General features: G+C 44.1%; 1 protein-coding gene across 2 annotated transcripts in view; it reads right to left on the bottom strand.

Moving 5' to 3' along the window:
• The window catches only part of CTNNBIP1 (catenin beta interacting protein 1), a 130,424-nt gene that overhangs the window by 65,242 nt on the left and 51,466 nt on the right, over positions 1-13,716 (bottom strand). For both annotated transcript variants that reach the window (XM_086921383.1, XM_086921384.1), the window contains one exon: positions 12,891-12,981. In XM_086921383.1, coding sequence (XP_086777509.1) covers positions 12,891-12,981 — 91 coding nt within the window. The remainder of the gene's footprint in view (positions 1-12,890; positions 12,982-13,716) is intronic.

The following is a 13,716-nucleotide window of genomic DNA, read 5'->3' as shown; positions in this document are numbered from 1 at the left end:
CTTGTTATGCATGTAAGAGCTATGGCTGCAAAAGAGTGTGCAAGGCCTGATTTCTGGCAGATAACAGATGACGTCCTGACCCTCTGGCTTAAGAGTGTTGATATGTTTGGAGTCCCAATAATGGACGCATCTCTTCAATTTTGGCGCTTAGCAGGACTGCAGAATTCAGGCAATATGTCCATGCACATCTGCGGAAGACGTAGGTAGCTAAATTCTAAGACCCCCCAGGTGCCAGATTGCTAGATTAAGCAAGCTGGGGCCTGGGTGTCTGATCTAACTTGCCCTCAGGTGAGAAAGTCCGGGCTATTGGAGAGCTCCCATGGGGGTTCACTGACATCTGGAGGAGTGTTGAGTACTAAAGTGGTTTGGCACACTTGGGGGCTACCTTGACCAAGGGGATATGTTTGCCGTATATTGCCCACAATGTATGGAAGGAGAAAGAGACACGGAAATGCACACACAAACGTTTCTGACCAATTCATTCACTGTGTACTGCATGTGGACGGAGGGTGTGGGTATCTAGATGCGGGGTTTGGGCATTTTGCAGTTTGGGGTGTGGCAAACAGTGCTATATGTGGAGTGTCCCAACACCTAAAGTAGTTGAGTACTACTTGGAGGTAGTGTTCCCCCTCGTGGACTTTTTGATGCGTTCTGTTGAGCAGGTCTGCCAAAGTTGTTATTCACCTCTGGAAAATACGCCACCAGGAGTGTATGTGGTGATGGAGTGTCCAATGCCAGGCCTGATCTGCTGCACGAGACAGGAGAGGGGCAGAGAGTGAAAACATCTCTCTTTTTGGAAATAATACATGGCAGTCATATTGTATGTTCAGATTAGGACTACTTGCAGTGAATGAGTGGAAGGCTTTGAGAGCAAGATTTATAGCAAGGTGTTTGAGGCAGTATATGCGGTGCCCTGGTACTGACAGGCTCAAATTTTCTGTAGTCATGTGGTTGAGATCCCCCCACCAGCTACAGAGGCGTCAATGATGGGGAATTGCGGAATGGGATGTAGGAAAAGAACTACCCGTCAAAAGATTTTTGCTGTTCCACCACGACAGAGAGCAATGGGCGCCGACCTTCAACAACAGAGGATCTTTCCACTGACCCCGAAAGAAATTCCTGTAGCGGATGCATTTGGGGTACTATGGCAATACAAGAAGCCATCAAGCCCAAGAGGCGCATAAAAGCTCTGACTTTTAACAGATGGGCTGCAAATTTACTTCGGCGCAACTATCGGAGTGGGAAGAAGTGGGCCTCAGAACAGTAGGTGATATTTACCAAGAAAAGGCCCTAGTCCCATTTGTGGAATTGGTGGAGCAACATGGGTTGCCAGTCTGCCAATTTTTACAGTACGAGGCGTTGGTCTATACATTTAGAGAGTTAAGAGGCGGGGTAGGTGAGAATCTGGGAATTCATCCTTTAATGCATGCATTGCTCACTTTGGGTGATGCTGGTCCTCAAGTGAAGTGGTTCTACACAACAGTGGTGGAGGCATCCCTGACAATGCAGAAGATTAGGGAACGTTGGGAACATGCTTTATATAAACAGCTCGCAGACCGAGAATGGGAAAAAAGTCTTGGCCTCCCCCAAAATAATATTGCACAACACAAGACTGAAATATATCCAACTTAATTATGTCCACATTACATACTTAACACCACACAGACTCCGAATGATACATGGTGGCGAGATGCAAGACGCGAGCTTGTCCACAATGCGATCAACAAGATGTGGACTTTATCCACATGGTCTGGAGTTGTCAGACTTTGGCCTCCTTTAGGTCCGAAGTGGTTTGTAGGACAGGGGAAAGACCAATAGCACATGTGGAGTGTTTAATGTAAGTCCTGTACGTACACCCAACCCCCCCCCACTACTAGACAGGGCAATACCCCTGAGCCAACTGGCAGAAATAGGATACGGGCAAGTTCTTAGTTATGGTGTTCTTAGTTGTGACCGTAACAGGCTTCCATCCGACCTGGGAACTCCTGGACATGGGCGTAGAGTGGCACGAACAAGGAGTACAAATGAAGCAGTTTACAATTAGGTACCAAAACTATAGAGAGGACAAAACGTAGCAATAGGTGGTGTTAAATGAGAATAGCTGAACCCAAAAAATGTAAAGCATCGAATGCATGTCGTGAATAAAAGATGTGAAATGTAACGGGACAAAGAAATTAATGCACATACTGAACAGCTCAGATGGATATTTATGTAATTTGTTAACTGCGGATGATAACATTGGTAATGCCAATAAATAAATGTTTAAAAAAAAACAAATAGGCAGAAAAAAAGGTAAGAGGAGCTGGAATACCAACATCCTCTGCAGACTTGAGATAGGCTTTGCCTGTGATCACGTTTCGTAACGCTCATAGCAGTGGTTGGGTCTGGAGATGGTGTAGGTGGGATTGTGTGGCATTTAATGTAAAACCAAGGCTGTGGAGTAAGGAGATGGCGGCTTGCGTGTGGGCTAGGTAGCAATGCTTGATTGTGCTCTTAGTCATCAAATGTTTGAGGTATGGGAAAACGAGTATGCTTATCCTCCTCATGTGTGCAGCTACAGCTCTTTAGACACTTTGCAAAGACCCTTTGGAGCAGTGGTAACCTCTAAGGGAAGTATTTTGAGTAGACAATAGTGGACGCTTACCATGAAGCAGAGGTAGCACCTGTGGGCGGGATGGATGGGGATATGAAAGTAGGCATCATGCAATCACCTTACTGAACTGCAGCAGAGGGAGAACCTCCTGCAGTTACCATGCGAGTTGTTTCAGGGTTGCTGGGGGTTTTCTTGTTCTAATCATCCTAGGGGTCATCCATAGCCTCTTGGTGGAATGGAGTATCATAAGGATTGGCAGAGCTGCAGGGGCTTCCAGGCTCACAGAAGAATGTGGGGGGATCTCTCAGGTGAGTGTCGAGGCATGGGGGAAGTGGTCAAGAAGGTGTTGGTGGTGGAGGTGGTAGAAGAGGAGTAAGTGGAGTGTAGGGGAGAGGTCTGGTGCCCATGCCCCTATGTTTTTTGAGATTGGGAAGTAGCTCCACAGCAATCTCCTCCTCAAATGTTTCCTCTTCCGAGGCAGTCCCAGAGAATTTAAGCAAAGTTAACGGCGTCAAGATTTTCGCTCTCCTGGTTTGGATGATAATCTTTTCTGCCTTACATCCAGTTTTTCTTGAAGACTTTGCAGGATGGGTTGCTCAGAGTTGTTGGAGCCAGCTGTCTATAGAGTCTTTGGCGCCAATGGTGGCTTCGGAGTTGATGGCAGCCTCAGCTTCAAAGAGCCTGGAGCCTTGTGGATCTTTGGGCTCGACAATCATGGTAGGGCAGTGTTTGCGGACAGAGGTCTTGTCGGCTCCAAGGCCCTTGATTTGTGCGTCCAGAGCCCGAAGGCAGCAGAGGCACTGAAGGCTGTTAAGTGTTAGACATGGGACTTATCTCCTGACCCCCACTGGATGATGCTCTGCCTATGCGTCAGGCCTCTTTACATACATAATGTCGGTGAGGACCATACTCGAAGGTCTGGCAAAGGTCTTCATTCACGTTCCAGTAGGGGTTGAGAATAAAGGGACCCCCTCTTCCTTTCCTGGTTGGACTCAGAGGAGAAAACTGCGCCTGTGTGAAGCGATGGTTGGCGAGGCAAAATTCTTGAAGGGCCGTTGTTTTTACCCTCCTCGATTTTGTATGACCCTTGCTCTCCAAAGAGGTTGAGGACACTGTCACAGGATTGCCTGAGAATCATTTGATGTGCCGAACACCTCTCTTGATGGTTTTGAAGGAAATTCAAAGGAGAGGTGAGCCAAGCTTTTCATGTAGTATTGTTGCTGTCAGACCACAGGTACTTTGCATGGCACAGAGGACAGAGCTGGAAAAATGTCTGTTCAATCTTTGTGCATTCTTTATGAAGGAGTTGTCGGGGATGAGGGTCATGGGGACCCCAGAGAGGGCCCAAAGTCCTAGCAGTTGGGGGCGACTGACTGAAGACGGTTGCCTAAGGAGGTTGCTGAAAGCACGGACGATGAAAGCTTTTCTGAATATTGGTGTTGAATTTTACAGCGTGCTTCCAAAGGAGCCTGGTGGACACACTACAACTCACAGCACCCTCGTTACACACCCATACCAAACGGCAGAAAAATACATGGGGATCTGCGTCCATGCGCCTTTCCAGCTAAGGGTGGAATCAAAGTGCATCCCATAACTTGAAAGATTTCTGCAAAGAAAAACAATTTGCAAAAGTCCAAGCCCAAAACTAGATGGCAGGAGTATGCAGAGCATGTGAATCAAATGCCACACAGGCTACAAACACTGCCTCACCACAGGGACCCTTGCCGAACACCAATCAACCATTAGTTCTTCACTATCCACTGCAACAAAGCCCTTAACTTTTGCAGTTCCCACCCTGGCTGTTTTTATCTACACAAATTCTGATTCTTTTTTTTTAAACACTCTCGCCCCAAACAATCTGTTTTACTCTCTGCCAGAAGATCAATAATTTCCCTAATACTAGTCAGTTTGTCATCTAGTGGTTAGGTCTTGAAAATCATGTTGAAAGAATAAACTTTTTTTCTATCTTGGGAGCCAGCCATATGTGGAATTGGTATTGCTCCCGATGACTTACATCGTAAGTGCACATTGCCTCTGTAGCAAACGTTCAACTTTTCCCCGATGCGAGGTCTCTCTTGTTTGAAAACTCCCACCCACATTGAATATCTATTGATCAGAAGGGATGAATGAGTTGTCCTCAAGAAGGAAACGGTCTCAGTGGAAGTCGTTCACCCCACCAGAGGAGCACGTTTTGGTTTTGAGTCTTGTGAGGCTGGGCTGACTCCTGCAGTTTGGGCACTGGTGTTGTATGGAGAGACAGGGAGCCCAACCGCTCTCTCCCTCAGTGCAGTACCAAGGTCATTCTCGCTTGCATGCTTCAAGCGACGCAGTGAATCTGATAGCCATGCTGAAAGAACATTGACGAAGAGCGATAGGGCCCTGTTATAAATGGATCAATACACAGGTAAAAAAAGACTGGAGTCCCAACCTGACAGATGCATTGTTATCTCCCTGGCGCACGTCCCCTGGAGTTACTCACCAATAAGTGGTAAAACAGTGGGATTATTGCAAAGTTTAGCCCACAGAGTTCAAGTATAGGATTTGAGAAAAACATGGTTGGCTGACTGAACCTGGAATAGCCCACACGGTTTTGGCTGCTGCTCTCTCTCTCTCCATACCAGGACAGAGAATAGTTCTCGAAAGAAATACAATCATTAACCATAAATAAATAATCAAGCCAATCTCATAAGAAGAAAAAAAGCAGAGCCGGAAATAAATGCCTCTCTTAGTTGCACACGGTCCTTCTTTTGACTCACAAGTTTTTTAATCCCTCGTCCTACTAATTCTTACATGTTATTGCAAGTACCCAATAAACGGGGAGCTTTCCTATTAAAATGCATAGAATATTTATTCTGGACGATTATCTGAGCTAATCTTGTTATGAGATGCCAACTTACTGCCACATGCCTTCTACTTATATAGCATACATTTTCACCATGACCCAACACATTGCAGTTTTCCACAGCTAAGTAACCCCAAAGAAGATGATCCTTAAGCTAGGAGACATAAAACAGAGGATCCATGCCCATTGTTAGATCGTAGGCAACGCACCCAAGAAGATGTCCTATGAGTACGCACTCCCAAATTTAGAATAAAGGGCTCCAAGTCATAAAGGGCTTAGGTTTTCAAAATAAAAATCAAGTGTATTCGCCATTTTTAGTTTTGAACCAAGTGATATTTATAACTTGAGTTTGCTTGATAATTAACGCCTGATAATGAGATCTTTATTCGTACTACATCTGACCTAATTAAGCACCAACAGTTACTCCAGGTTTAGTTTCCACAGCGTCTGATGACGAACAAGCCTTATCCATGACAAGTTATCAACCCTGGATGTGAAAGACAATTCATTTAGCATTACCCAATAAGCATCACCCATTGAATGCACCATAGTTTTGCCCAGTAAATACAGACTTTCGGGTTACAGTACGGTCAATACAATGTACGCCCAGCTCAGGCCACAATGTAAAAGTTAGAGAAGTAGCTCTGCAATAAAAAAAGCATTTGGAAGAAATAGGTCTTTGTATTCTGCTCCTGAAGCAGTCCTCTCATACATGCTTAAAGATCTACTAAACAGTGCTATGGCAGTGGTCGAGAGAAGCCTTGTGTGTTTACTCTTGACCAACAAACCAAATACAGATCTGAGCTGCTTGCGAGTAGGGTTAGGAGCGCTTGGCCTTGCAGGCCTGGTTGCATTTCATGGTTTGGGTGGTGCTACAATTAATTACCAATTGATGGACCAATGAATGAATGAATGAATGCAATGCTAAACAAGGTACTTAATAAAAATGAATAAAAGGAATGCTGTAAGGATGCTTTTCAAGATAGACTCCGTAAATAACCTGGATCTCTTCTATTACAGGGTTAGATCATTTTGCTTCAATAAAACGTTAAAATAATGCACTTGTTCAGAATCAAGATTTGATTTCTATGGGAAAGGCCGTCTTTTGTACCCAGCATCTGAAAAGCAAAGGTGGGGTGGTAGAATATTATTTTCAATGGTGACTTTTCTTGACAGTTTCCGGGTGTGCTGTAGAACCAGTGGAAAATGTTATTCAGTGCATCCACTGATTTTGAAACCTCCAGTTACATCAAGAGCAAAGAAAAAGTTTCTACAGAAAGTCCAAACTGCTTCTAGAACAACATCTTTTTCTAACGCTAATTTTCAAAAGCCTTGTTCACCTTCATGTCCAGATAGGACTATTGTAATTCCTTCTATCTTGACTCCAGTATCAGCACTTACCATAAACTGCAGGTGGCATAGGGTGCTCTTGCTAGAGCGATCCTTGATATTCCAAAGCACCTATCAGCTGCTGCTGGGCTGTGTGATCTGCATTGGCTCCCCATCAGACAACGCATTATGTTTAAAGCTATCTGTACTGTGCACAAGGCCCTTGATCTTCCTAGCCCTGCTGGGATTAAAGAGATGTTCCACTGGTACACTTCAAAAAGAAACCTTCACACAGCACACCGTAATTTGGTCTCTGCACCTAGGCCTCGAAAGAAGAAATGGAGAGGCAGAGCCTTCTCGGTCGCCGCAGACAGACTCTGGAGCTTCCTTCTATAGTGCCTTACGGCGATCACAGAGTGGATGCCTTTTAGAAAGGCACTTAAAACCTGGCTCTACACTATATAGGCAGCGTTTCCCCCTACTATTATATGGTGGGCATAGCTCATTTTTGGACGTCCGGCTACAGCGCCTTGATGCCTTCGGGTAATTGTTGTGCTTTTCTAAAAATTAAATCAAATCAAAGCACTGGTTTAAAAACTGAATTCTTTCCATTGACAAATTTAGACATAATAAAAAAATGGACAAATAATTTTGGTCAATGACTCGAAGAACTGTATTTCTGAACATTTAAAATGTTCCCAAATATAATGATTAGTTCCAATTAAAATTCCATTTCTTACAACCAGTTGTTTATATGTATTGTTAACTTATTAGTTGTACAATATACATCTGAAGCATTCAAATGCCTTTTTAAAACTTTTGGTCATCTGCATACAATACATAATTTGGAACATTACAGCCCTCAATAGGATGTCGGTCGGAAAGCCTCTTACCGACATCATTTCTTTACTTCCGACCACCGTATTAGGAATACGACGGTCAGAATTCAAACTGGCCGATCATTCTGGCTCTCTTCCTGGGCTCAAGGAGCTCACTGACCAGTCTGAAAACCTTCATAATCCCCTACGGACGATGTTTCAGCCATGGGGATTCTGATGTCAGTTTCCAAAAAGCTTTTCATATCGGGCTTTCTGTGCTCCGGTTGGGAGTCAGTGGGCACCTATAGAGCGCCCCTGTAAATCCCTGCCCTGTGTGGCAAGCATCGCAAGGTGCCTGCCACGCGGTGCAGGGATTCACGTAAACTCCCATTTCTCTATGGGAGCTTGTGATGCGGGCGGTCACATCATTATACAGTGTTCAGAACCGCTGAACTATGATCGGTCGGTTCCCACACCAAGACGGTGTTGGGCGGACTAAAGTCCGCCCAACATCGTAATCAGGGCCCAAGTATTCTTGGGGGGGGGGGGAGGGGGGGTACCAGCTACCATCCTTAAGAGGGATGAAGATAATAAATAAACAAGGAGGACAGCAGGCTGTAAATTCGTGGGAGGGAACAAACCTCTTTGTCAACCCAGTCTTGCCTGGCACTACTGCAGTTCTTCCAACATTAAGTTGTACCCAATTCTGTGTCTTAGAATAAAAAGTATTTAATAGACTCATTAAGCTTTCAGGTGTTAATAATTTATACTTTATCCATACCAAATTTAAACACCATGTCAAATTCAGCTTTAGAATCAACAAAACAGAGAGCCAGTTATCCATTTGTCGTATAATTCAGGGCAAACATATGAACTTGTGCACACCCAGTGGTGTGATAGAAAGGTGCAGAGATTCTCAAAAGAAATACGGAATGAGCAGATGTATTCCTAGGAATTGAGATGCCTCGGATACACAAGCTGAAAAATCTCGTTTTGGAATACTAGACACTGACTTGCACACAAGCAAACGGGCCCTCTGCTCCCTGGTGGTAGCGAAGAGAGACATAGTCAGAGAATGGGAAAGTCTAACATGGCCCACCAAGACCAGATGCACAGCTTAGGTTGGGCTCATGACTTTTTAAGTAAAGTACCTAATTACACTTACTTGCTTTACTGGTGATCCTCCGTATACATTACAACATAATGGACGGATCAGTGCATGGAGGAGGAAAGGTTGATATGTGAAAGAAGCCTTCGGAAGTTCTAGAAAATATGGGATACCTGGAGAAAGATGAGATTGGGGAGAAGGGGGTACCTCCTTGGAGAACATTGCGAGTTGACATACTCTGTAGACTTAGTTAACCCAGACATTGAGAGAATATCATTATATTCTGTGATGCCTAATGTCCAAGGCCCGCCGACGAGCTGTGAAAGACAGAGAAGACAACTATTTCAACTTTACTGATAAGGATGGTCTGCCACTTTGCTGATGTTAATCCAACGAATTTAGGTTTTCTTTGAAAATCAATAAAAAAAAAAAATCAAAACTTGCCAGGAAAAGGTCTGATATCTCCAGTGGCACTCTACAGGTGTTTCTAAAATTGACACCCTCAATCTTCTATTGTAAAGCTGTTTAAGTCCTTCCTTACATCCCGGGCCACATTATCATCTAGTTTTTTCCTGCGGCCTTGGTCTACAATTAACTCATCCTGTCTTCAGTATACAGGTTGGAAAAATTATGGATGAACTTTAAGGGAATACAGGATATGAAGCAATGCTGTTTTGCCTATTGTGCAATTTCTATTGCTGGTACCCAGTGTGCACTTATCCACAGACATTTCAAACTTTCGTTTGTCTAGGATTATTTTTCCCAAGGTGTTGCATACTTGCTAGTTTCAACTGTCTTTGAATTATTGGGAGGAGAAGGCTTCTATCTGCCTTTTATTTTCCACGCTGTCAATGACCTGCAATCGAAGATGAAATGACAGATGACATTTCAAGATGGCAGCGGCCTCTTTTTACCTTTCATGGCCAGCATGCTCAGATTTTGACCACCGACGAAGCTGATAACTGTAGTCATGTACTTTATTTAACAGTTGTATGGAGCACTCTTGCAGCAAAAAGAGTGTTAGCTCTCTTTACATAGAACTCAATAAATACACAAAACAAATGAACAGGGAAACAAATATTTGGAGTAAGGATTTGAAACAGCATATTTCAGGTATTAGAGATAAGGGGATTACTCAAGAAGAGCCAGATGCAGTAGGTTTTCTAAAGGTGATTAGCATGGTTCAATCTTTACATCCAGGTGCAAGAAGGTTCAGGCTGTAGCATCAGTAAAGGGGTGTTCTTGAGCAAAGGCGGTTCTCGATCTCAGCTTTTCTAAATGTATGCACTTTCTGCTTCTAATCCCTTATAGGCTGCCTGATAAGGACAATGATGTAGCCTTCTAGTGTGACTTACTCTGGTAATGGCTTTTAAGAGTCTCATCTACATCTTTCTAACTCCTACTGGCTTCCATCTCTCCTCCTGCCGACTCCTGTACAAGAGTTAGGGGACAGAGTGCAATATTAATAATACTACATTTCTGGCTGATTGAGATGGTTAGTATATTATTAAAGTTCAGAGCTTGGAAATATTGATGGGCTTCTATGTAAAATGGTGCAAATAGTCCAATATGGCACTTAGAATCACCAACTTGCACAAAGGCGGTAAGCGGACATCACACGAACATAGACAGGATACAAGTTTTCATGGTTTTCCCCAAACCTTAGGTCTCCCTTGAACCCCAATAACACTCACCAGCTTTCCACTTGCCTGTTTTAGGTTTGGAAAACTCTAAACAGACGCCTTGACTGACCTGTAAATCTTAGGCCTTAAAGCATAAGTGGAAAGACAGAGCAGTGGCTGCAAAGCTTCAGTTATGGATGAAACAGCCGGGGACAGATGGAGGCACCATCTGCTCTCAAACCCTTGCGCCCTTCGTCCACATACTTTCGTTGGGTCATCACAGCTTTACTGTGGAGGTTTCTTTGACCGTTCATAGGAATCACCCACCCCTGCAAACTGAGCTAAGAGACGACAGCCCCGCTCAAGTAAGGAAACAGCATCAGCAAACTGCACCGACACGAAGATGGCAGTACTGGTGTCAGAATTCACTTCACTCACTCCACCTTACCTTAAAAGGGTAGAAGTTAACAACTGGCAAATACACCTTGATGCTTCACTTCTGGCAACACCTACCAAAGAAGGGGCACCAAATAACTAGTAACACATATTCAAATCCTGGTTCTGGCAGAGATACCCATTGCTCTGGCTGAAATGACCCTCTTTCAACATCGGATTGGTCATTCCATCAAAGTTGAAGTTTATTTTTTTGTCTTTGGTCAGTCACACTAAAGTAGGTGGCAAATAGCTTTTAGTTATAGGAAAGTAGTATATGCTCACAACAAATAGAAACCTGTGGCTCTTTGAGATTCAAAAACAAGTGACCAAATAGTAGGGGAAACTTGGGAACCGATTCACAAGAAAATATTATGTATTTACAACCGCAAACGTAGTTCCATGTACAAGCGTAAAAGTACAATGTTTTTGAAGTCACAAACATGCCCCCGTAGAATGTCTGGAAAGTTGTGTCCTTGCGTGGGGCTTAGTACTTATTGTGCATAGTTAGTAGTGAAATCATTTACGCCTGCCAGGTATGCTTTTGGGGAATTCTTGATTCAACAAGTTTAATAGAGCCATTCCAGGCTGTAAATGTACCCTCAAGGCAAAATATGGATTTGTGATTCGAGCTCCACGACTTTGGAACCCACTCTAAGGTTGTGCCCGAAGACCAGACTGGCTTGGGATGCAGGTGTCCACACATCACTACTCAAAGCTTCACGGCTAAGCAGGGACTATTGCAGAAGTGACATATCCTTTGCCAAGCTGCAGTCACAATGATGCAATCTCCTTTGGAACGTTTTTCGACGTATTGTAGCGAGGACAATGCGGCTTCTCGGGGTCTGACGCCCCTGACTGTAATGCCTTTGGGTAAAAACATGCCTTTCGCCGCCACTAGGTATTTTAGTCGCTTGCTGTACGGCCTGTACCAGGCTTTATTATTTTTTTCATTTAAGTCTGGTTTGATTACGCGAGAGCAGAGTGTCTGGCGATGCAATGCTGCCTTCCAGTGGCCAGATGGAGGATTACAAAAAAGGAAAGCAAAATGGCACATTCAATCATATATAAAGGAAGGACCACAAAGCCTCCAATTTTGAACCATTACAACACAGGGCCTCAGCTTAATACGCAGAAGAAAAAATAGCGTTGTGCAAGACAAGGCTGTTAGGGTTGTGTGTGTCTGTCCCTGGGCACAAACGCAACATAGGAAATTGTAGGCGAATGCAGAGATGGGCAGGAGAGATCAAAGAAGGCATGGGTATGGTAAGGGTATGGTAAGATAAAGCAAGGTACACAGAGCAGTGAATGACATGAGGCTTGCAAGCGAAAGTAGTGCGAGCAGGTTTACCAAAGCAGGAGATGGCTGGTGGGACTGGATAGGCAGGACATGAGAGATTGTGCCAGGAAGGGATGGCTATGGCAGAAAAGTTCAGTATTGGTTATGGAAGCGGCCACTAAAGCAGGCTTAATTTACTAAGTGAAAGCAGGACAAAATAAGGCTGAACAGAGCAACTTAAAAATGGGAGAGCAGGCTGAAAGAGGGCAGAAAACCAAGGCAGAGGAAGAAAAGCGAGGGAAGAGTATCAAAGGCTTAGGCAGGCAGAAGAGCAAATACAGGTTTAGGGCAGCAAGAAAACCCTTGTTAGCAAGCAGGATGACAAACGTTACTTGGCAGTTGAAGATGATGGGAACTAAGCTATCCAAGTAGAAGACGAGCCAACAGTCCAGATTAGACACGAGGTCAACAATATGCAATACTGAAGCTATGAGTCAATGTCAGGGACCAGTGGTTGCTAAGTGAGAATTCTTTTCGCTTCCTTTCAGAGAGTCTGTTTTTAGCGCAGGGACACACCGGTGGTGTAACCATGCGCTCCATAAATGGATAAATAAATAAAATAAATAAATGAGATGACCGCTCGTAAGTAAAGCCATATGTGAACACAGGTAATGTAATCTAACCCAAAATCTGCCTAAATAGATCATAATCTCTTCGTGGCATTCAGCCGGGTAGATCATTTAAGCATCAAACTTCACTTTCTAGGAGTGAGATTCTAGGACGTAGTGGAACCCTGTTGAGGGCTGCCACTAACACCCACTCCCACAATTCCGGATGAGGAGACCCTGCTCGCCCTCCAGCACTCACCTTGGTCAATGTTGTGTTGTGGCAACTGGCTGAGTTGACTGTTCACCACGCAAGCATACGTCCGAAGAAAGGCTTCCTCATTCGGCGTCAGCTATGGAAACCAGAACAAGGTAAGAAAAAAAACTGAAGATGGTTAGTAGCTCGCTTGAAGCAGCAACGCCAACCCCATACTTGTTGAGTGAAGCTGGTCCTGGGGCTCTCTTGACCACAGTGTTCATGTAGGACTCGTGGTGGTGTATGGCCTTCCAACAGGCTATGTTGGTGGCCACCTAACATCACGGAGATAAAGGGACTCTCAGCACAAAGCACGATGAGTTTGTGACTGCATGGGGCCACAACTGTTGGGGGTCTCAACCATATGTTAAAAGACAGCAAAAGTGCCCCTAAACATAACATCTCACTAAACCCCTCTTAATATTCTTGGCTAATTCACTATCCCACAAAACCAAACATTCTGTAAGATCCTTACATCAAACCATTTTACAAACTCAGCACAAGTAGACTTTTAGTCATCAAATACACCGCTGGGGAAACAGGAAATGCCCACATATACCCACACCTTCACACAATCTTCTATTTGTCGCATAAACCGGTTTTATTGGCATTTTCAAGTTCAGCAGGTTACACAGATCGTTTAAAAGTCAATAATTCATGTTTTACATACAGCTAATGATCGTTTACATCTTAGCGTTATTCATGCTTATTAGTGGGGGCATGGATTCAAATTGTGGTATGGCACTGCGGTGTTTGTGTGAGGAGCTCATGTTATGTATTTATTTTAATACTCATTCTAACTTCATCCCACGAAAGCAATTAACAACCCCTG

Source organism: Lissotriton vulgaris, chromosome 5 (assembly GCF_964263255.1).
Source record: "Lissotriton vulgaris chromosome 5, aLisVul1.2, whole genome shotgun sequence".
Taxonomy (NCBI): domain Eukaryota; kingdom Metazoa; phylum Chordata; class Amphibia; order Caudata; family Salamandridae; genus Lissotriton; species Lissotriton vulgaris.
This window is presented reverse-complemented; position numbering and strand designations above follow the sequence as displayed.